The following is a 23,812-nucleotide window of genomic DNA, read 5'->3' as shown; positions in this document are numbered from 1 at the left end:
GATTTATAAGTGAAAGGCAAAACATGTACTGCAATGTTTAATATTTCCTAAGTAGTATCTATAAGCTTAAATTACCAAGTACAGATGACAATTGTAATCACCAGGAACGTATTTTGTTCCACATACTCTAATTGAGGTGACTACAAAACACAGTCTCTCCTAAATAAAGTAATACTGCCTAAATAGGTAAACAGACTAATATTTAAGTCACCACATCAATACAAATCTATTAACCTTTTCCCTAAAACTGCCCATTGCTTTAAATATTAAACATTAATTAGCTGAGAAATATACATAGACAAAGGTGTTTCACTCCTGTAAAACAGCTGAAAAATGCTCCATTGCTGTATTATAAAACATACTTTTTAATCCCATCAAACATTTGTATTTATTTAGAGAAGAGGAAAAAAGACCACTTATGTTCCTTAGTCTCCATTAAACTCCAGTCTTTCTTTTAAAATAAAAAGTAGAAATTGGGAAAAAAAAACCCCACAAAACAAAAAAACAACAGTAATAGCAAATTTTTTCGCAGCTAACACTAACCAGACCAGTGCAGAAGAAGGACCAAAGAAGCCAACGAAATAATTTTGGTGAGCTAAAGGGAATTAAGATGTAATTTTTGCCAAAGCAGTCGCAGAGAACAAAATAAATCCAAATTCCATTTATTTAAAAAAAAATAAATCAAAATTTCATTAAAAAATTAAAATAAAGAACAAACTAGCTGGCTACCTTTACTATCTGGATGCCCATAGAGTCATCATCAGGATTACTTCTTTCATTGAACGTGAAACGCATGGTTTTATCCCAGTCAATGGCTATACTGTGTAAGTACTGATCAGCTAGGGTCAGCCAAACCTACAAATACACACAGCAAGTCAACAAAATTAATTATTTCTCAGACAAAATATGAACAGTTTTGATATATACAGTTAGATGAACCTCAACCACTTCACCCATATGTGATATGCTTGAAATACACAGAAGTTGACTTGAAATATACAGAAGAGGACTATATTAAAAACAAATTTTGCACAATTAAAGTAATACCTTGCTCCCTAAAACAGAAAGGAAGGTAACAGTTAGCATTAAGTGTCCAGATCTATGAACTGCTTACAAAGATGCAAGTCCGTTGCCAGAAACTGAATCCACAGGGTCCCTCCAAGATGGAGACGCACGCTCCTGCAAGGGCCCTCCTTGTCAGTTCAGCCCTTCCAACCTCGTAACCATTAAGGAGTTTTTGTAAAAGGTAACACTGCTGCAGACTTTCCTCAAACTCAACCATGGATTTATCTCCTGAAAACCCCACAAAAGAAATTTAGGGGTGCTTCTCTTTAGCAGAGGTCTCTGCTGGTCAACTTTGCAGAAGAAATAGCACCTAGTCTTAACCATTTGGGATTGATCTGAAAATATCACTTGGATCAAAGTAACTTACAAGAGGGCTTCCTACACTGTTGGTGCTATAGGGAGTTCTGAAAACAAACATTTTGACTAATTTTAAAGCCTAATAATTACCAGATTTATGCATGTGTGTCTAAGACAAAGGCTGGAGCTTTATTAAGCATTTGAAAAGCTCCTGAATCATGAAAGACATATCATACATGTCATGTCATACAACGACAACAAGTAACAATAAAGGATCGCTCTCTTCAGGAAATTGAAATAAATCATGAAAGCAAATTGGCTGGGTTTTATATCAGCCGTTAACTCACTCAAGTGAGAAAAGCAATTCAGACACTTCCCACAGATTTAAACACTTGATAGTTGCATGATGAACGAATTTATAGACAGCTCCCAGAATCTCATGTTTTCTGCATTTAAATGTCCCTTCCCACACTTTTGCAAAGCCACCCATGCAGAGGAATGCCGCTGTTTGCCTCCCAGCAGCTTTTGGCACTGCTGACATCCTACTGATGTTGGTTGACTGAATTCTTTACCTCTGCCAGCCCCAGAAAACAAATGTCACATGCCACAGCAATAATGCAGATGTCACCCTGCTCCTGCTGCCTGCAAAGGAGGCAGTCAGCATGCTGCCAACACAAAATGCTTCCTTTATTCTGGTATCAATCTTAAAATCATTGGGAAACCAGGGAATGACAGTGAAAAGACCACATACATCCCTTTTTTTAACACTACTTTAGTTAGCATCATGTGGTCATGTGTGAGCAAACACAGAGGTGAGCAGAATAAGAAGGAAAAGACAGAGACTTGAGTTAGATGATATGGCAAAGCATACCCTCAGCAAGTCTGCTGATGACACAAAACTGGGAGGAGTGGCTGATAAGCCCAAGGGCACCTTGACAGGCTGGAGAAATGGGCTGACAAGAACCTCATGAAGTTCAACAAGTAGAAGTGCAAAGTCCTGCACCTGAGGAGGAACAACCCCAGGCACCAGTATATGCTGGGGACCACCCTGTTGGAAAGCAGCTTTGCAGAGAAGGGGCTTGGGGGTCCTGGTGGACACCAAGTTGACCACGAGCCAGCAATGTGCCCTTGTGGCAAAGGCGGCCGACAGCCTCCTGAACTGCATCAGGCAGAGCCCTGCCAGCAGGTGGAAGGAGGTGATCCTTTTCCTCTGCTCAGCCCTGGTAAGACACACCTGGAGTGCTGGGTCCAGTCCTCGGCTTCCCAATGCAAGAGAGATTTAGAGCTACTGAAGAGTCCAGCAAGGGGCCACTAAGAGGATTAAGGGGCTGGAGCATCTCTCCTATGAGGAAAGGCTGAGGGAGTTGGGACCATTACGCCGGGAGAAGAGAAGGGTCAGGCTGGATCTTATCAATTTGTATGAATACCCGAAGGGAGGGCACAAAGAGGATGGAGACAGGCTCTTCTCAGTGGTGCATGGTCCTGGTGACAGGACCAGAGACAACGGGCACAAACTGAAACACAGGAGGTTCCATTTAAACATCACAAAACACTTTTTTTTACTGTGAGGGTGACACAGATTGCCCAGACAGGATGTGGAGCATCCATCCTTGGCCATCCTCAAAAGCCATCCGGACACAGTCCTGGCAACCAGCTGTAGGTGGCCCTCCTTGGGCAGGGGGGTGGACCAGATGATCTCCAGAGGTCTCTTTCAACCTCAACCATTCTGTGATTCTATGACCTCTGCCACTCATGTACCACAGAAAATTGTCTGAGCAACTTACTGGAGTGTGGGAAAAATACATTTAAGGAAAGAAAAAAGGTTGTTAGAGGAATATAATGATTCACTGGAGTTGCAGATGAAAAATAAAATCATAGTGGTGTGAGGAAAACAATGCCACTATAAGTCTTCGGTTTCCTTCTCCTCTGATTTGTAAAGAGGAACAGTTCGGTTTGGAAAGATAGCAAAAAGAAAACAGGAAAAGGAAATTAATCTGACGCATCAAAAATATATGGAACTAAATATATTTTATAAGGCTTTAAAAATATTCTTTTCATTAAAATTGCATTTTTAAGGCTGAGATCATGTGACGTAGTTTTATAGAAAAGATGAATGGACATTACTTTTTTTAGGCTAGGGAACTTCAGACATTGTTGAAGAAAGCAATAAAGTGAGTTCAGCAAAATCCCAGAGGTCCCTTTCCTACAACACTAACTCAGTGCAATTTCCTGTTAATGGCGCACTCTACCATTCTACATCACTCCTGACTCCAAACTTCCCTAATTTAGGCAATCTGCCTTTCCCCCATCAAATGTTTCAATAAGCATTCTTGTCAGCACTAGCATCTATCAACTTCACCTTCATAAGTATGACAGCCTACACTGGAGATTTCCTCTCCTTTCAGTTGATCCTCAGCTGCAGGGGCAGCTTCACCAGTGCAATTCCTTGAAACTGACAGAATGAAGCAATAACATCTGCACCAGAATAAGTTACTTAAGCCTCAAGCAGAAAGAGGCCAACTATTGAAAACACCATCTTTACCTGTCTCCTCAGTCTCTGCAGCTGCCCTGTGAGGTTATCACTGAAGAATGTAAACTAGGAAAAAGCCCCAGTAAGACTTAAACTTAAAAATTCCAAGTATTTGTTAAAAAACACTGATAATATTGCTGTTATTCACATGTCCTGAGAAAGCCACAAGTAATACATCCCACACAGCTTACAGGTCTACCTACCTTTCTCCGCCATTCTTTCGGTATGCCTGTCGGCAACCTGGCCACTGCTTTGAGTGCATCATGCCACTAAAAGCATCCAAAAACATAAAATTCACCATTAGTTTAATGCAACAGTATAGCAACGTTTACAACACTGCAGACGCGCACATTCATTTCATTTTACTGCACACATTTCAGAGTTTACCTACTTAATCCACTCACGGGGAAAATATATATTAATTACTTAATGAGGTAACAAAAATGTAGTATTCTAGGACACAAAGACTTATGAGATATCTGAGTAAACAATGAGCACCTATTTTTCCCAAATGTTCCAATGAAACAGTTCTTGACATAATTGCAAATAATATGCTGATATTATGATGACAGATGCAGTTTTGAACTAGGGCAAGTACCTTGATTGAAGAGAACCCAGTTCTTCATAAACTCAAGAGAAAAATGAATCAAATTACCTGCTGAAAACCATTTTGACCTAAAGATGGTTCAAGAGTGAATTTCAATTTTGTATCAACCCCTAGAAACAAAAAGGAAAAAAATAATCATAGTCATTATTTTCATTTAGCTCAGAAGGAAAAAAAAAAAAAAACCACAACTGAAATAAGAACACAAGATTTCAGGTACATGTTTCAACAACTACATTTCAACCTGTTTCTGTGAATTCTTGTCTTCACAGTGGATTCAAAGCACGTGTTAAGAAGTGCATGGAAAAATGTTTTTAAAATGTAGTCATACCCTCTTTACTCTAATGATGCAGATCAGTACAACTTATTTAACAAAAAAAAAAAAACAAGTGGTTCACTATTCTACAAACTATATTTGCACACTGCAAACTATCATATACACCCATGGAAAAAAATATATACAGAGACAAACAGTTTCTTTCCATCTATTTCAACTTCTTAACGTTAAATCACTTATTTCTAAGTTTGGGATGCTAAAATTATTTTATTGCTCAGAATATCAAATTTTTTATAATTCTTCAGAACAGAAAGAACATTTTGCCAGTATTCTCATTTATGCTTAGATTTTATTTTGGCCATGTGAGCAAATTATTTTAATTGTTACAAAGCACACCTGCTAATAGTCTATAAAATACAATATTACATAAAATACTAGGATCTCAAGTTTGGCCTACACTGGATCCCGACTGTGGCACTGGAATATTCCATAACCCGAAGAACAGTAACACTTTTAATTTGCTTTATATCCCACATTTCGAACACAATTCTTTGGTCCCTCAAATGCCGCTGTCCAGAGACCAGGTGCTGAACACCGCGTCGCGTCCTCCCCCTCAAGTCTTCTGGCATAAAGTCTAAAGCCTTTCTTTATCTTTCCTCCGCAATGTAATACAATGGATTGTTCCGTATTTAAAATTACGTTACACATACCTTCTTGTCTTTCTAGAATATCAAGCCAAATATTTTTGAATATATATTTTAAAAGCCATGTATATTAAACCCCAGATTTTAATCCTCCAAGGTTTTAAGTATACAAACTCCATGCTAATCAACTCACCACTAATACTCAGTGCTTTGGAAGACTAAGCCTGCGAGTCTGACAGAAACCCAAACTGTAGTGGCATTTGCTAGTTATGGAGTGTAAAATGCCTTTCAGCATTTGCATACTGAAGCGGTGATAAGTAATTTAAAAACCTTACTGCTTGATAAATACATATTTAAAGACAAAGCCTTCTCCTTCAAGGCTTTTTTTTTTTTTTGCTTTTCTTTGGTGGGGGCAGAGAAAGACAGACAATTCACAGAAAATCCAGTCTTGTTTAGAATTTTATCATTTTAGAATTGCATCACTGAGACCTGGAGATTGGTGCTTTCATTTCCCTGCTTTAGATTTAAAAGATATGCTTGTCATATCGAGAAAAATAAAAGCTTCAAATCATAACAGAAATGTCTTGAAAAACATTAAAGGATTAACAGTTATTCCTGGAAGTAACTGTTTATTAGTATACTTCCCCATAACTCTATGTCACTCAGCAGGGACTCCTAATAGATAAATCTTTTCATAATAATGCAAAGCAATGCCAGTAACCTGCTAAGATGAAATTGTATCACGTTTGCTGTAAATGCGAAAAAAATGAGTCTCATTCCCAAGCAGTCTTATGGCAAGTACTAGAAAACCCTAATACATACAAAAAGATATCATGACCAAGAACTCCTTTTGTTAAGGTAACAGATATTGACATGTTATCTAACACTGCCTTGTAGCAAAGAAGCAATAGTCTTCCAAAATAATCATGTATTAATTTCCAACTCAGCAGCCAAATGCTAAATAACTTCACAGTCTTCTAAGACTTAGAGACCCCAGTAACAACTTCGCTCTTATAAATTTCATAAGAAAGATACAAGCAGAGACAGCCAAGTCTGCAAAAGATCAAGCACAATAAAACAAAACATAATAAGGTTAAACGTATCTATCATTTACATGAACATCATGACCCTGGAGCTCACAAAGAGGCCCAGATAGCTGTCTCTCTTGATTAAATGAGACTGAAATGAGACCCCTGAATCTCCATCTATAAAAGTTTATTAAATCATGGCAGACAATTAAGACAGGTGTGAAAGTTACTAGAAATGAGAATAACATTATGTGGTAACGCTAGATGCCACGGCGCTCTCTCTTTAGCATGGCAAGGAACCTCTCGGTCAGGCCATGCACTGTGACCTCTAGTAGAAGCCACGGAGTCTGCATCCCCTTATTTGTTCCCAGTTAGAAATATTCCCAAAATGAAATTATGTGACGGTTTTGTGACAGGGGAGGAGAAGAGCCATGGAGAGTGAGACACGGACCATACAGGAATTAGATTCCTCATTCCTATCCATTTTAAAGAATTTACATTTCCTAAACCTAAAATATTACAACCTTGTTCAATAAAAATACAGCAAATAAGCAAGTAAAAAATGCTGCAACACAAACAGCGCAGACAGAGCTAGGAAAGGCTATACCCACCCAGGAACTTCCCTGGACACCTGCAGGGATGCAACCAGCAAGCTGGGAGCAGCATCTCATTGCCCATTACTTATTTTTGGCACAAGAACCATCTTGCTCTGTGCAGTTTCTGCACTCTTCACTGCATCTGTCCTTGGACTTTAGAGCTTCAAGGAAATTAATGCCTATCCCTATTCCAGCCTCTCTTGGTTTCCCAAACCTTCCTACCTCCATCATTCTCCTTTTCCTAACAAATCTCCCACCCCCGCACATACCTTTTTTTTTTTCCTCCACTCGGTCCTGTCATTTTCATCCTGTCCACTCTTGCCTGCATCATCACCAGCCTTTCCCCAGGGCCTTCTTCCACATACAGTCTTTTCTCCCTTACACTTCCATCGTCTGATGTATCTTACCAGCAGCTCCCTTTAATTCTGCATTCAGCTGCGTTCTCCCCACAAACTTAGATTCCCCAAGAGCTTCTTCCACCCTCAGTACCCCATGCCCATCCAGCCCTACCACAGACTTTCTGCACCAGTTTTCACTGGATTTTCCCCTTTTTGTCAATCCTCCATCCACATTCCTCTCCATTACATAAACACATGCTCTTTGCACAAAGGACCTCTTGGGACCTTACGGGAACGTTTCTTCTCAGTTCCTCTGCATGGACAGCCTGGAAGAAATGTACCATATATGCAGCAATAGTTCCTGCTCTCGGGGACTGTAGGCGCTGTCAGTACAACTCAGCCCTTTTACATCAAGCCAGACAGGCTATGGTGTCACTTGACATATTAAGTATCACCTCTAGTTCATACACTTTCAACTGATGCTTCATACCTAAAAAGCACATTAACTCGTGTAAGCGGGAATATGCTGGGAACACATAGGAATTATTAGGTCCACAAATACAAGCACGTGCAAAGGTGCTTATGTTTGGCACCAGTCAAATTTCTGCAGGGTAGGGGAATGCCAAAATAAGGCTTGTTCAATGCCCTTGCAACGAGGTCACCAGAAACCACTGCAGAAAAGCTATTTTAAAAGGGGGAAAAAAAGAAAAAGAAAGATAAAGCCCCACAAAATCCAGTCCTGTTAGCTTTTTCATGTAAAATACACAATGACTCCTGACAGCAAAAGGCTGTAAGAGGAAAGATTATACCCCTAGGATTCCCAAACCCTAGCAGGCTTCCACTGCATGGCCAAAATCTTGTGGTCAGCCAAGTACCTGGATGAAGGAACCAAATCCCCACTCCTCAGCAACATTAAACAAAAGGATGGGATTTTTTCATAAATACTAAACCAGAAAAAGCACAGAAGATGATCTGTTCTGATGCACATATGTGAGCCATAAAGCCATAGCTTCAAACTTACAAAGCACGTCACTGTCGGTTCTTGGCTGTACTTAAAAGCAGCTGTTGAAATTTCTCCCATGGAAAGCCAATAAATATTTTATCGAAAACAAACAAGGAAAAAGGCCTAAAGCAGCTCTGTGTGCAGTGGGAGTCCAAACTTGGGGGAAAAAAGTAGCAATGTAAACTATCACCTTATTGTCGCTTGTTGTTTCAGGAAGATTCTTAGCCTTGCCCTGTAATTTATCTCTAAATGTAGGTTTTCATCTCCAAAATGAGAAAGAACAGTAACATTCTGAGTAAGTCTGCATGAAATCACTTTTGTGAAGAGCCAGAGCTCACTGGGATGTATCAAAGCACATCTGAAACCTACAGTCTGCAGAAACTTCACAATACAGACAGCTGATACAGACAATAAGAAAATCTGAAGGAAACTTCATTCAGCTTATTTTTTTAAGGGCTCATTAGATGCCTTGTCTCCATCGCTCTGTGAAAGCATGTATCCTGCATGACATCATCGTATTTACTTACACATGAACAATATGGAAACCCCAACCCAGTGGGATTTCCTAGCTTTCTTAAAGCATGGCATTTGTGGTTATGCCTCCAATCATCTCCCCTGGTCTTTGTGCGAGTGTAAGTAAAAGCATGTCATTATCCAGGTAACATCATTATCTGGGATATTAGAAGACTATTGTAGGAGCAGGGGTCTGTGAGAATTACGAGTCAGGAAATCTCCTCGATAGCAGCAATCCCATAAAGCTATACCAGAATATAACTGAGACCGTATTTGACAATAGCACCCAAAACTCATCTCAAACACAGACGCAGTCAGCACTGTGTGCTTGATGCACACCCAGCTAGTACAATGGGAAACTGAATCGTACACTGCTTTGTGTTTCAGCAGACCTCAGGCTTGCACATGCACGTTTTTGTAAATGTCTAGGATTAGGCAACATATCAACAACATTTTAGCTATGACGGCTCTAACATTGTAAATTGTATTTAAATTTCCAATACTGCATTTAAATAAAAAAAATCCAAAATTTTGGTGGCAGGCAACTAGAACCTATCATTCAGCAATGACCATTCATTGCTGCTTCTGCTGAGAGCCTGCCTCCCTGGAGGAAACACGCGTTGTTTGCTGACCACCGGCTCCTCAAAAGATTTTTGGTACTGAAGCAGGATCCAGAAGATAAAACCGGCCGCAGAGCCGATGCCTGGCCCCCATCGGAACGGCAGGTTGGGAACTCAGACACCACCCTGCCGCAGACAAAGGCTGGGCGGGAGGGGGGGCTCCGGCAGCCGAAAGCCGGTAGGTTTAGCGGGAAGGGTCTGGGTGAGGCCGAGGGGGGACCGCAGGGCCCCGGCGGCCCGGCCGTGCTGGGGGGAACGGGGAGAGAGGAGAGAGCCCGGGGCGGGGAGCGGAGGGGAGGGAGGCGGCGGGGACCGGGCACAAAAGCGCTGCGAGGCGGCGGCGACGCTGTGCGGGAGGAGCGGGGAAAGGAGCCGGGATCCGCCGGCTGGGGAGAGCAGGGGGAGCCCCCCAGGGAAGGGGCCCGCGGACGCCCGGGGACGGCCCGACTCCTCCGCCCGCTGCCCAGCCCGGGACAGCCTCGCAAGCCCCGCTGCCCAGCCCGGGCGGGACCCCTGCCGCCGCCGCGCTCCGTTCACTTCAGGCCGCGGCGCCTCACGCAGGCCGGGCCCCGCCGAGGCTGCCCGCGCCGCAGCGGCGGCCGACGAGGCGCGGCCATTTGCCTCGGGCCGGTGCCGGCCGCCGCGCCCGGGGCGCAGCCACCCTCCCCCTTCGCCATCACCTACCCGCGGCCCTCATCCCCCTCCGGCCGCGTCCTCCGAGCCGAGCCACCACTCCGGGGGGGGGAGGGCGGCGACCCGGGCCCCGGCCGCTTAACCTCCCCCCCTCAGCTCCCCGCTAAGCCGCTTAGGGGATTGCGGCCGCCCGGCCCGGGGCGGGGTGCGGGGGGGTATAGCGGGTTACCTGGCTCCAAGGTGCAGAGCAGGCGCGGCGCCGTGCGGGAGATGCAGCTGCGCTTCTTGAGGACGTTGCTGAGGATGGTGCCCACGCCGCCGCCCGAGCTCTGCCGCTTCAGGCATCGCCCGCCCCGCCGCAGCGAGCCCGTCAGCCTGTCCTGCCGCATGGCAGCCCCGGGCCGCCGCCCCCCGCCCCGCGGCGAGCGCTGGCCAGCAGTACCCGAAAGCTCGCCCTAGGGCGGCGGGGAGGGGGGCATGGCGGGGAAGGCGGCCGGACGGGCGGAGAGGCAACGGCTCTCCCGGCTAGAGGGGATCTGCAGTGCAGAGGCAGCAAAGCCGAAGTGCGGGAGAGAAGAGGGAGGACAAGGAGAGGAGAAAGGAAAAAAAAAAAAAGGGAAAAAAAGGGGGGGTTGTGAGAAAAGAGGGGAAAGGAAGGAAGAAAAAAAAAAAAAAACAAAAAAAAAAGAGGAGCTGCTCCCGCCCACAATCCTAGCATCATCGCCTGAATAAACCAGCAGCCTCTCCTCCTCCTCCTCCAGCACCACCTGGGATGCAGCAGCAGCTCCGGTTAGACATAGAGGCAGCCCAGGCGGCAGCGGGGGGGGCTCAGCGGCGGCACAGCCCCCCCCGGGCTGCACACAGACCACCCAGCACAGGCAAAGCTGACAGGTCTCGCTCTTACAGGGGGCAATATTGACATTTCTGCCCAGAATGAAGTGAGCTAAACATCCAGCAAAAAGACTTCTCCCGGGGGATTCTGGCCCGCAGCTGGACACGCACAGAGTGTCCCGCTGCCCCGCTCAAAAAGCTGTCCTGGGAAGGGGTCCCACAAGCGCTACCAGGCCACGGAGCATGGGGAGAGCGATGGATGTAACAGTATCTCAGTGCCAGGGTGGGCTGGGGTCCGGACCTGCAGCCAGGGCTGCTCAGGGACAGCCCCAGCAGCAGCACGAGCCAGCAGGCAGCACAGTTTCTGGTTTCTGACTCTCCGTCACAGAGACTTTGAACATCCTCGACTAAAATAACAGCCTTTTCTATGAATCTAAACTGCAAATGCACTTATTACTAATGATGTGCCATACGTGCACTAAGTAGTTAAAAGAAGCTATCCAACAGCATTTTATTAGATGCATTTTCCAGTGCCATCTGACCTAACAGCATCTTAAAAGGGTTTGATACAGAATTTCAAACTAGTGGTTTGATTTACAACAAGGAAAAGTATTTGAAATAATGATAGCTTTTACAATCTAAACCACTTAGCACTTCAGTGGAAGGAGAGCAGATTTATCACACCACATTAGTTGGGCTCAAAGACAAACCTACGAGAAGTCTGAGGCTACCTGCCAACATCTGTAGCTTTGAAACAACAATTTGTTTCTTTATTAAAAAGTTTTTCTCAGCCACGTTACAAAGATAGGAGAAAACTGGCAACAGAGAAGCAGTGAAGCCAATTATATAAAAGATACACAATATAAAACACCGAAGCAAGCCTTTTTTGAGATCAGTTATATCTATCTTTAGAAGTTACTGTTAATTTTTCAGAGAAGCATGATTTTTGAGCATGCCTCTTTAAATATCTGGTTTGGTTTTGGAAAAAAGTCACTACATTTGAGCTGCTAGCTTGCACTCTGAATAGATAATTAAGTCTGTGTGTCGGTGGTTCTTTTTTTAACAAAGGTGACACTTCCCTGCTGATGTAGATGATGCAAATCGCTTCATTTCAGTGCCAGCTGGAGATGATGATTTAGTGGTTAAAGCATCAAATTTGAAATAAATTAATCTCTCTAGGTGTACAGATTGTACCAACGTGACTGTAACAGAAACATTTAGATACAGAAATAACCATGTAATCTTTCTAATATTATTCTCCTCTTCCTTAAGCACCATACGCAAATAGCACCACATCACTCTTGGATCGTTTCAAGACCAGCTAACCCAACACACCACATACCGTTGCCCAAAGCCACAGCCAAAGTTGCAGGAAGCACTCATTATCCATACAGTGAGAATCAGTAATCCCACTAAACTGAACATAATCATACGTTACCTTCAATTTTTAAACAATTGCAAATCAGCTCTAAGAAAGACATCAGTATTTAACTGATGAGGACAACCAGCTCTCGAAGCGTCCTCATTATTGCTATTTCTCCTAATTGTCATTTTGTCACTCTATAAGAAAAATGGAAACAATCAGGACAATCATTCTGTGACTTGGGACATGGCAACTTCTGAAGACCAGCAAACCATTAAGGACATCTTCCCGCATGCCAGACAACTAATGCAAAATTAATCTTAAGAAAAGAATGCAAAAAAGAACTCCAGGAGACAAAATGAAGAAGCCAAGCCATACTAATGGGTCTCATGACTCACTGGATCATTAGCACAAATGGGTTTTAGAGACACGGATAAGCCTCCCATTAAGCATACATATACATATCCATATCTTAAGGGTAAGAGCCTATCTTTTAGGAAAGTTTGGGGTTTAACCACTGATCAGACAAAGCCTCTAATTTGCCTGTGGCAAGGCATGTCCTGCACCACTCCCTGGACTTGCAGACATCCAAACATGACACGGCATGTCAGCATCTTGTATAAATTTGCCACTGTTAAGCTGTAAATAGTCTTTAACAATGGGGAAATTTCAAAGTATATGGAACACTACAGCTCACAGACAAATCACCATAGTTTCAAGTTGGTGAAAATGCAACAATTTTGAACCCAAAGATGTCACCAGTCATCACGAATCTAGACTGATCCACCAATTGCAGAGAGGTCTCCCATGTCCACAAGCCCTCACCTGCAATTACTGACAAGACAGATGACACTCAGAAAAGATTTGAGAAACAAAATTAAAACGTTTTGGCTAGCCCGGATATTTCAGCTCCAGATATTTTGTAATATTCAACATGAGAATTTGCTTCCCCCGCCCGCCGTAGTTCATTTATTCCCTCCCACACAACAGAGTCGCTTTCTGAAAAAGCTTACCCCTACATTTGGTATCTCTTTGCAGTCTTACCACTACCTGCTAACTATGCCTTTTTAAGGCAGAGCATACTTCATAAGAAGTAGTAGTTCACATGTACACCTTGCTCGATTGTTACAGTCAGCCGTACGGTGATCGATCCTATGATCACTGCCAGGTACTGACACAGAGAAACCAAACCCATTAACCTTAAACCTTGTCATTCATCACCCACTTCTCTTCTGTCTGCACTGGGACAATGAGGTAGAGGTCAGGCAGCTAGAAAGGGAGAGCGAGCACAAGCAGATGGGGCAGTGACAGGAACAGCAGCAGAAACAGGGCCACAGCCTGATCTTGCTGTTAAAGAAAAGGACACGTTTGTTTGCATGGAGCTTTAACTACCCAAACCCAGGATTAATGGAAGGCACAGCTCACTGGTTCTCTTCTGATGTGTGCAAAGAAGACTGAATGTAATCACAAGGCTAAAAATGGTAAGACATGTTCGGCTGGGTCAATGCATTTCATGAGCTCCCCATCCTCCCCTTTATTTCACAGACCTCCTTTAATTCTGATTCGCATGACAACATCCCAGTAAAACAGTGAGAGTTTGGGGAGAAAGCTTGTTTGCCACGCTGCTGGACACCTGTGTTAGCAAAAATACTTTAAGCAACACATACCCATGAAAAGATTGTATTATAATAAATATATTGTATGATAATATTGTCATACGTTTCATCCAAAAGCATTTTAGAAATTACGTTTAGGCAGCGTCACTACACCAGCTGCTGATAGAGCAAATATCAGAAAGCACGTATATATCAATAGGATGAGGGGAAAAAAAAAAAAAAAAAATCTATTGCCACCACAAGGCAAAACCTATTGTATTGACCACATCATTGGGCCATTGTCTGCTAAGCTCCAGAGTTCCATATAGTACCCTTAGGAGTCCACAAAATGTAACCAGAAAACATAACCAAATTACCACTTGGCTTCAAACAGCTCTACAGAAGTTAGCGAATCAAGAAATTTTTTAACCTGTACCAAATACATGTTCTGCTGTGCATTCTAGTTCATCATGAGCTTCAAAAGAGAAAAGATTTCACTTTCAAATTGTAGTGTATAAGAGAAAACACATGGAATGAAATACGACCACTTTGGAAGGAAGAAAGGATGAGGCAATTTTAGTTTCTCCCAGGAGGCAAAACTATTTTAAATACATTTAGTTAAATGCATTAACCCACCTTCACCACTGGAGCACAAAATTCCTATCCTACCCGGTTCTATATGTGTTCTATTATTAAACATCCCCCAAGCTAAAAAGAGCTCCACTTCCTTCTGCTTGATCCTAAAAGCCTAAAAACAAGCATGACCCACCTGGAGTTTCACACTCCTCCAATGCGCAAGATGGAGACACCTCTGACAGCTTGAAAAGGGGCCTCTGGCTTGTTGGGTCTTTGGCACTGAAAGGGTAGAGGTGCTACAGCGATGCTACGGTGTGTGTCCTTGAATGAGAGAGCCCATGAAGTGGCAGAGCCCAGTGCTCCTCCCACCTCAGCCCACAAGGAGAGCATCACCTCCATCACTCCCAGCGCTGCTCTACAGGCTCTGCTACCGACTTGCTGCCTCAGACACTGCAGGTGAGCAGATGCTCTGATCTACCACCTAGCTCTACTGTGTGGACCACCAAGCACAGAGCTCGTAGTGTTTATGTTGCGTATCCACAGTTGCAGGGCACATGAGGACGGAGTCTAGAGGTAAGAGTGGACAGATCTGTGTCATACAGGAGGAGAAACGTTATTTTGGACTAACAGATTCAGTTCTGCCACCAAGCTGGTCTCTGCTCTCAAACAATTCATCCAGGGTTGTCTTTGCTGGACAAAGGATGGTTCCAGAACCAACAGAAAAATTAAGTTTTGCTACTGTATTTGTGCCTAGAGAAGGTTCATTTTACGGACTTTCAACAAGCAGGAGCCAGGAAAATAGTGCAGCATGTTGACACACCACAGTCTCATCAACACAGCATGAATATTTTAAACTTTTCCACTGCATTAGTCATCATTTGTATCACTTTGTACATAAATGTCACAAAAGAGGTCAGGACCTCACTGTGTCCTATATTAGATATCACAGACAAAAAGAGCAGAGCCAATCCTTGCCTACAAAGGTATGCAGCGCAAATATAAACTACACAATGGACAGGAAATAACATCTATGATTTTCAGAAACAGAAAACTAAGATTGAAATGATTAGTCTCAGGAAGTGTGCAGCAGAGCTCAGGAAAAAATCCAAAGGCGCTCAATTCTACTCCAATGCTTCCTCTTCCTTTAGGCTTCAGGCTCATAGCCGCCTTACTTATTCCTCCCTTGAAAAACTGACAACATAGTAAGTACTCATCAACAGTACCTTCTCTTGAAGGAAGCCCTAAAACAGCCCACTTGTTCTCGGAGCATTTAAGACAAACTTGAGAGTATCTGGAGTATTCTCTTACTTGAGGGCGTGCTCTGGCCCTGGGGCCCTGTTTACAGCTAAGATGCCTGAAAGAGAATATTGCCTGCACATTGTGCAGCCATATCTATTGAGGACTGATCATTAAAATAGCACTGCTTAGCGTAGTGTCTATCTTTCAACAGGAAATTAATCTGCAAGGCTATTACTGCTATAAGAGCTCCTGTAAAAAGTGCACAACTGTATACACACTACATGATCCTTCAGCTTATCACAATCAGGATTTGGCCAAGAGAGAACTTCAGACTCAAGATTCTTCGTTATGATCTTTAGTGTTTTTTTGTCACTCTGCTCCTTCCTTCCCATACACACCATCCACTCCTGTGTTTGGTACTACACATGTGCAGACACTAGGACAGGATCGACGACTGTCGAGAAAGGCAGAGAAAGAGAGAAGGTCCCTTCAATAGAGCCAGCTCTCCTTCACCTCAACATCAGCTACCCACAAATGCATGTTGTAATTTATCTTTTGGGAGCAATGGACAGTTACACCTATCAAGTGTATTTACAAGCTGAACAATATTCATAACCATATTGCTTCTTGAAATTTTTGGCAGATAAGATGCAACCCGAGAAGCATGCCAAACTTTTACATCACCAGTGAAAACATTTGAAATACCATACATCTGTAATGAAGGCATCTGTAAATCAGTTGTGAAAGCAGTTTCTAGCAGCTTACAACACAATGGGATGGAGCTGTAATGACCGGTTTCCCGTCTAGGGAGGCACCCCATTCGCAGCCGGTGAGTCAGTGCAGGTAAAGTTGACTGCAGTCCCTCAATCTGTAGGTTGTTCTCAGCGTGGCACGAGATGCTTATGCAATAGAATCATGTGGGTGAGAATATGAAAGCCCTCAAAAGCATCACAGGTTGCTAAAACAGAAGTACGGATGCGCCTGTAACCCCCTTGAACCTGGTTATAACCTCTCTCTGTTTGTGAAGGCATAGCTGTTTCCATGAATGAGGGAGGTGCAGAAAGACTTGACATCTGTACGGTACCGGGGCTGAGGCAGCAACAGCAGAACTGCATGCACTTGCCTGCCAGACCTACGCACAATCCAATACAGTACAAAGACCCTATTTTCCCAAGTTCTTTAGAAAACCACTCAGCAGTAATCCACAAGCTTTTCTTAAACCTCTCCCTACAACACAATCACACTGAAAGCTAGGAATATGTTAATATTCAAGTGCTTTACATCACAAATTAACTCTCCCCACCGACTCTCACCATCACACCATTAAAAAGCTAGTATTCTGCAGCATCTGGAGTTCCTAGGCAAAACTGGTTTTGAGGATGGAAGAATTAAATTTGCTGATAACACAGCAACCCTTAGCACACAAGTGACAGCAACCAGTGCCAATGGGCTGAGAACAAACGGTGACCTATTTCACGCCAGGCCCATCACTGGGAAGCGGCTATTCCCAGAGCTTAACAGAGAAGAATTGAAAGAATTCCTGAAAAATAGAAACCAAGTCATGTTTTTTAAACGTCATATGCCACAGATCAGAGGCACCTCAAATATCGCAGAAGGAAAAGAATAAACCTACTCTGACATTACAAAATAGATGCGATGTGGAAACCTTGATCTTAACATAGGGTTCGATGGCTGCACGGAAAGGACAAGGCAGAGATATAACTTGGAACTACCCAGGCAAATAACAAAAAGGGGTTTAAATATAATATTGCTTGATCACGAGACAGGAGTAAGTTAGTTCCCTTATTAAGCCAGTAGCAGAGGACAACAAACTTGCACAACTGAGTAAATCTGATATTCTCTTAAAACTATTTGTGTTCACTGCAGGGCCCATAAATCCTAATTCTGGGCTGCAGCACTATGGTAATAGATGTTGCACAAGCACAGCAAAAAAACAGACTGCCTGCTTTAAAAGAAAGCAATAAGAGAAAAGAAAACACATCAGCATATGGAGGAGCACAAGGAGACAGCAAGATGATACTGGAAAGCATGGTGGACAGCAGTGTTAATGTAAGAGGTGCTATTGTGTTTCTGTAGGCTTCATGGCAAAGACGAGTACCAAGGGACACACATGAAGGAGGACAATGAGGTAGCATAAGGTCAATAAGAGGGATGAGGGATTAGGTTTTAATCAACTCAAGTTCAACATGGCCAAACATCTACAAGGAAATTACCAACATGGGGAGAAACTAAGAAGGTGCTTGTTTTAAAATGTGAAGCGTGGGATGGAGGTAGGAGGCATGAGCTAACCTTGAGTACTGAGCAAGAAGTGACAAGGATGTGACAACAGAGAAGAGTAGGTTGTGAAGAGCTTTGGATATTAAAGCAATGAGAGCAACACATTGACTAGATCTGCGATGACCATAATGGAAGCTTAGGCACCTAGCACTCATGTGAACACTTATCGATAAACATGTTCCAAAAGGACAAAAGAACACCCAGTAAAAATAAAATAAAAGTGAAAAAAGAATTTGCAGAAGCTTTCTATGTCCCAAATGCTTCCAATAAGCTCTTAACCAGAGAAAAATGATAGATAAGTAAGTGGATGGATCCTCTCATGTTGTAAAATTTGGGTGGGAGGGTAGAATTAAACGACAGCATCAAGGTCTTCTGGTGTGTTTTTTTATTTTCTAATTTGGTTCAACTGTATAAATCAACTCTAAAGTTATAATTGCCATTTGAGCGCAGTGATCTGTGTTGTCCTGATGAAGAAAGTAAAAGGGGGACAGGGAGTCAACTTATTTTACTTATTGCCTTCACGTGGCGACATAACAGTAAACCAGAACATACGCAGTTACATTAAACAGATAGTTGCATCTCAGGAGCAAGGTCAAAGATGTGTCTTGCAAGGACTGCTAAAGTTAACAATATATTTTAACTGCTGTAGTAACCAGTAGCATAAAGTCTAGAGTTAACAACTGGAATAAAAGTCATAGTACTGCTTACATGCTCGATAAAATATACAGTAAGGATCTTTTAAATTAAATACAAAGTAATGAATTGAAGTGAGGTATCAGGGAGCATGTGCCCCCTTTTTTTTTTGTCAGGGAAATAAACTGCCTATTGAAGCACAGAATTAAAAATATTATTTTGGTAAGGAACATATTAAGAAGAGGCCTACATAAAAATATTGCTGAAAAGCATGATTATAGAAATTAAGAAATGTTCCCTAACCTTGCTAAACAATATAAAGTAAATGCATATCTTGGCCAGCATTCTCAGAATCCTGCTTAAATGCTACACGGTCATTTTAAAAAACAAATCACCAATTCAGCAGAAAAACTAATGCAGTATATGAAAAAAGAATTCTGACAGGTATGATTTGTAGGCATGCTTATGATTTGCAGAAGAATGGAGGTCATCGCAGATTGCGGGCTCATAGCTCTAAAACTGAGCTGCTCTTCCTTTCTTAGAATCTGATTATTTGCTTAGCACGTAGCAAAGAAATTGAATTTTACAGCGTGGATTGACAGCTTCATTGGTCTGAACTACTATTTCATAAACCGCAAGATTTTAATCCCCCCAACATAAATAACAAAAGCAAAACCACCCTATGTCCCCAAGAAAAGATTTATCCATAGACACAACACTATCAAAGATCTTAGATTAAAAAGTAATTGTCAAAGTTAGAAAAATTACTAACCACAAAACGCCTTTGCTTTGGTCCAGGAAGCACTATGGGAACGGGACAATGTTAATACATAAAAGTTTTTATATGTTGTTTAGTAGTTATTGCAGTAATGCTAAGGACATCCATCAAAGACAAGGCTCAGGCTGTGCAAGGCCTTCATTAGACACACAGCAAAGAGACAGGTTGTTCCTGCACTGACCAAGGATAACAGAGTCCTGCTTCCAGCAGGGATCCTCCCTCTCCCGGTACACACGGCCTCCGCAGACAAAGCTCTGTTACACAGGAACGAAAACCCCTTCTGCAGCTGGGGAGGGCAAGGGGGTTTACCCCAAGAGAAGCTCATATAAACCCCACAGAGCTCTTAGAACCACAAATCTTCATCAGTCAATATGGAAATCCTCCAATACCGCTCAAGTTCTTTGATCACATACACATTGGTTCCCATCTGGAGATGCCACTAATTCTGTAAAGAAATGGAAACTTTCCCATGAAGTTTTGCACGTATGTGAAGCTACTGCAGCCCCAGGTCCCCCAGACCACGTAATTCCCTTCATCTCCCATGTGGGCCATAGCTTCGCAGAGCACATTCTGCGAGTGTTGGAAAAGGAAGCAGCTAACAAAGCAAACGATCCTCAAATGCCACCTCCCCTTCCTGAAAAAAGTACATACGTTAGTCATTTAAGCAAGTTTGACACAGAGACTGTTTTTTTGCTCGAGAGAAAGATGAAGAGGAGAAAACAGTTATCAGTTACAATAACATTACTGCTCCAAGCTTTTTTCCTCAACAGTTAAATGACAAAATTTCAGTTCATAACCCACTCTTAAAGGACAAGTTTATTGAACTGAACGTGTTTAGGATTAATCAAAGGCTCATTTAGGACTGAACCCCTGAGCCATTAAAATTGATTTTGAACACGTACAACACCAGCCAAGCATGAGTTTTGATAACAGCAAAGCTCTGATTGTTTATTTACTACTGCACAGCTTGGGACAACTCACTTCACTCCCCTGAACATGTGCTGCTTCTACCAGCCTTCAAGTAGTCTTGTCTCGTTAAAAGTTTGGTTTTTAGAGAGTCTCGTAACATGTGTTTGTCCAGTGAACAGCTCATTAGGCTCCTGACTTCACTGGGCCTCTCTAGGCGTTACTATAAATATTAGTAATATTTAGTTCCTCAGATTACTATTACTTTTTTAAAAAGATCAGCTACGTACATTGATTATCTCCCCATTCTGATTTCCGTTAGTCTCACTGGATAATTATTTTTCCTTCAGGATCTAAGGCCCAATAGCTATTGCTGCCAACGACCACTGGATGAGATAAGAAATTAGCAGTAACATGCTGAGAAAAAAAAACAAAACAACAAAACAAAACAAAACCCAAACCTGACATTAAACTGCTAGCTATCAATGACGCCTAATCCAACCCAAGAACCAAAAACTGTTCATGCTCTATATTTTGGCCATACGTATTGTCTGGATGGCAGGGAAAACATTGATCAGTACTAAGTTGCTGTAATTTTAGGGAGGTAACTACAATTTACAGGGCACTAAATTTAGAAGCTGTTTCACTGCTGGCAAAACATAGCAAGAGGTTTCCAATTTTTACTAAGAAAGAGATATAAATGATAAGTTTGTGTCACTAGAACATAAGTGTTCTAGTAAGATGATGTAACGTGGAGACAGAACGTGGACTTGACTTCCTTGGCAAATTTCAAGGGTATATGAGGAGCACTCATTTACTGCTCAATAAGCCAAATTCAGGTTATTAACAGCTTCAAGGAGAAAAGCGTTTTAAAATCTGACGATCTCATTTAACTCTTCCTCCAGTGCTGCTCCAGTACAGAATTATAAGCAGGACTATTGATCCAAACAGATTAAGTTCACAGCCCACTTTTCTAGCATCTTGTTTTTAAATGTCAAGCTTATCTCGCAAAGCTGCAGAAACATAGCTGCTAGCACTGCCTGGTGCTCCATAAATCAGTCTATTCCTAGCACTAATTATCCCAAGCAGCTGTTATCCTCCATTTGATCTTCAGTATCCAGGAAATCTTTTCTTCAAAGACTAACTGAACCAAAGAATGTTTAGCATGTGCCATATTCAGAGATGAAATGCATCCGTGTTACTTAAAGGCCATGTATCCTGTCGGGCATTTTCAGTGAAGCCCCATTAACCCTCCTACAAGTTCACAATGGTTAATAAAAGGGAAAAAAGACATTTTATTAGGAAAAAGAGCAGCACAGTTACTCGTATTGAAGTGTAATCCCTAGAAGGATAAGAGAGGAGGCAGTGCTAAACTAGACAAGTGTGAAAGACGGTGCATACAATCTAATTGCACAACTTTTTCTCTCAGGCTGTTTCCACATCCAAAAGCTTGTCACAGAAAGATTAAAGATTGCAATGACATGGCATTATAGCTACGCAGCTCACACAGCCACCCCTGCTGTGAGCTTATACACACAAATAAACCCTTACATCTTGATTGTCTCCAACATTTGCCATAGATGCCACAGCATCCGGTTCCTGCGGGAATCGGAGCAGGGTCTGCCATTGGTTTGGAAGCATGCCTAAAGGATTTGTGAAACACGAGTGCACTCAGGCAGGCTTCTTGCACACCACTCCTTTGTCAGCACCGGCTGTACAACCAGCTTCCTCGCATATTCCCAGCTAACGCAATGAACTCCTGGGTTATACCCTGGACGCTGACAACCCCTCGCAGCAAAGCGCGTGACTCCTTTTGCACGCAGGGGAGCGGGATGAGCTCAGGTTCACGCTCGTCCTGAACCTACGTGGAAATCAGCACCTCGCCTCATTTAACCACAATAATCCCAGGGTGACTAAACAAAAGCCTCGCTTTTCCAGTTTTCCAGGAAACTATTAGACTGATCAAACTTTACCACTGATCAGGTATCCATCCTTATAGCTGCTAATGAGCAGAGGTGTCTGACAATTATTTCTGATGTTCTGACTGAGAAGGACTGTAGATGGCGAACAGGCTGTTCTGACTGTTGTCAGCAAACAGCAGCATCCTTCCTTCGGGTGACTGCATGCCTCCTCAGTTTGTGCTCATCAAATCCCACCTTCCAAAGTTACTGCAGTACTAGAGAAGATATCACTAGTTTGAGAACCACTTTGCTCAGGCAAACTAGTATATAAGTACTCCAAGTACTACTTGCTAAGTAACCCAACACACACACCCCCATAATAATCTATCACTTTAATCCCTATTTCTAATACTCAGGAAGTACTTTATGTAACAAGTACTATCCAATACATCAACTTTTCATGGCACAGCTGTTGTGAAAAGTGTCATTCAGTGCACTCAGAACTCCACATGCATCACAAAGCTAATCCCGTGAGGTCAGCTACCACTTCACAACAGCAACAGGATTACAGTTACACAGAAGAATATGGAAAAGAAGCCAAGCAGTCAACATCCAAATTGTCCAAAATAAACACAGTCTCAGGTGTAGCACTAACTCCACTGTTTCACTGTTGTCACAGCTGCTAGCACACTGACAAAGAATATTTACAACATCCTATATCAAATGCTGCAGGACAAGAATTTGGTAACGATTCTGCAATCTATACATTCCCATACTGAACAATCTGCATTTTTCTGCTGCCAGTGATGGAATATGAGATGGCATTTGTTAAGAGGCGGCAGGGAAGTATTTTTGATGGAGGTAAGACACTTCAGCGGTGAGACTTAGGGACAAAGCAGCATAGTATGAAGTATGTCACAGGGAAAGGTAAGGGTTCATATAACCCTTAAAGACACAAAAGGAAAAGATATGTCTTCGGAACGCATGTTGGCTCCTCAGCTCCCTAAACCAGCCGGCAATGCCAGTGTTGAGCAGCCAGGGAGTGAGGTGGGGAGATGGCTGGCTCCACGTTCCCAGGAGGAGCTCCGTAACAAAGCTGGTTGGAACCACTTTAATGGAAAGCTGTGCCACAAAATACCAGCTTGTGGAGAGCAAAGACCTTCACAGCAGAACGTTATCTTTGATGAAAACATATTTCCAAACGCTAGAAGCATAATTTTGACTCTTTTTAGGATTAAACATTTTAACATCTTACTTGAAAATGGCTCATTACATAACATGAAGTGAAAAAGGGGGAGGTGTCAAAATCTGAACAAAGCATTTCAGTTCAAAATGTAAGCTTTCAGAATTTTGCTTCATAAGCAATTGACTTTTCTGAGTGGGTGTTTTATTTCACGCTGGAACAAGATATTTTAGTTGCTGTATTCTTAACACAGAATTTCCCTCAAAGTGAGGATTCCAGGTTCTGTATCGCTCTAAGCACTAGTTTCTTGTCATCTTTTGAATACAATATTCTGCAGTGGCACAGACCACAAGAACTTTTC

General features: G+C 42.6%; 1 protein-coding gene across 5 annotated transcripts in view; it reads right to left on the bottom strand.

Moving 5' to 3' along the window:
• Positions 1-23,812, bottom strand: part of TBC1D30 (TBC1 domain family member 30) — a 54,324-nt gene that overhangs the window by 20,697 nt on the left and 9,815 nt on the right. For 3 of the 5 annotated variants that reach the window (XM_074572405.1, XM_074572426.1, XM_074572414.1), the window contains exons 3-5: positions 4,548-4,609; positions 4,096-4,161; positions 730-855 (exon numbers count right to left, since the gene is read on the bottom strand). In XM_074572405.1, the coding sequence (XP_074428506.1) occupies positions 730-855; positions 4,096-4,161; positions 4,548-4,609 (254 nt within the window). Of the gene's footprint in view, positions 1-729; positions 856-4,095; positions 4,162-4,547; positions 4,610-10,377; positions 10,895-23,812 lie in introns of those variants that run through there. The other 2 variants (XM_074572448.1, XM_074572437.1) reach the window with 2 other exon arrangements.

The sequence above is a fragment of the Larus michahellis genome, chromosome 1 (genome assembly GCF_964199755.1).
Source record: "Larus michahellis chromosome 1, bLarMic1.1, whole genome shotgun sequence".
NCBI classification, from domain to species: Eukaryota; Metazoa; Chordata; class Aves; order Charadriiformes; family Laridae; genus Larus; species Larus michahellis.
Note: the sequence above shows the minus strand (reverse complement) of the source record. Positions and strands in the feature narration are given on the sequence as shown.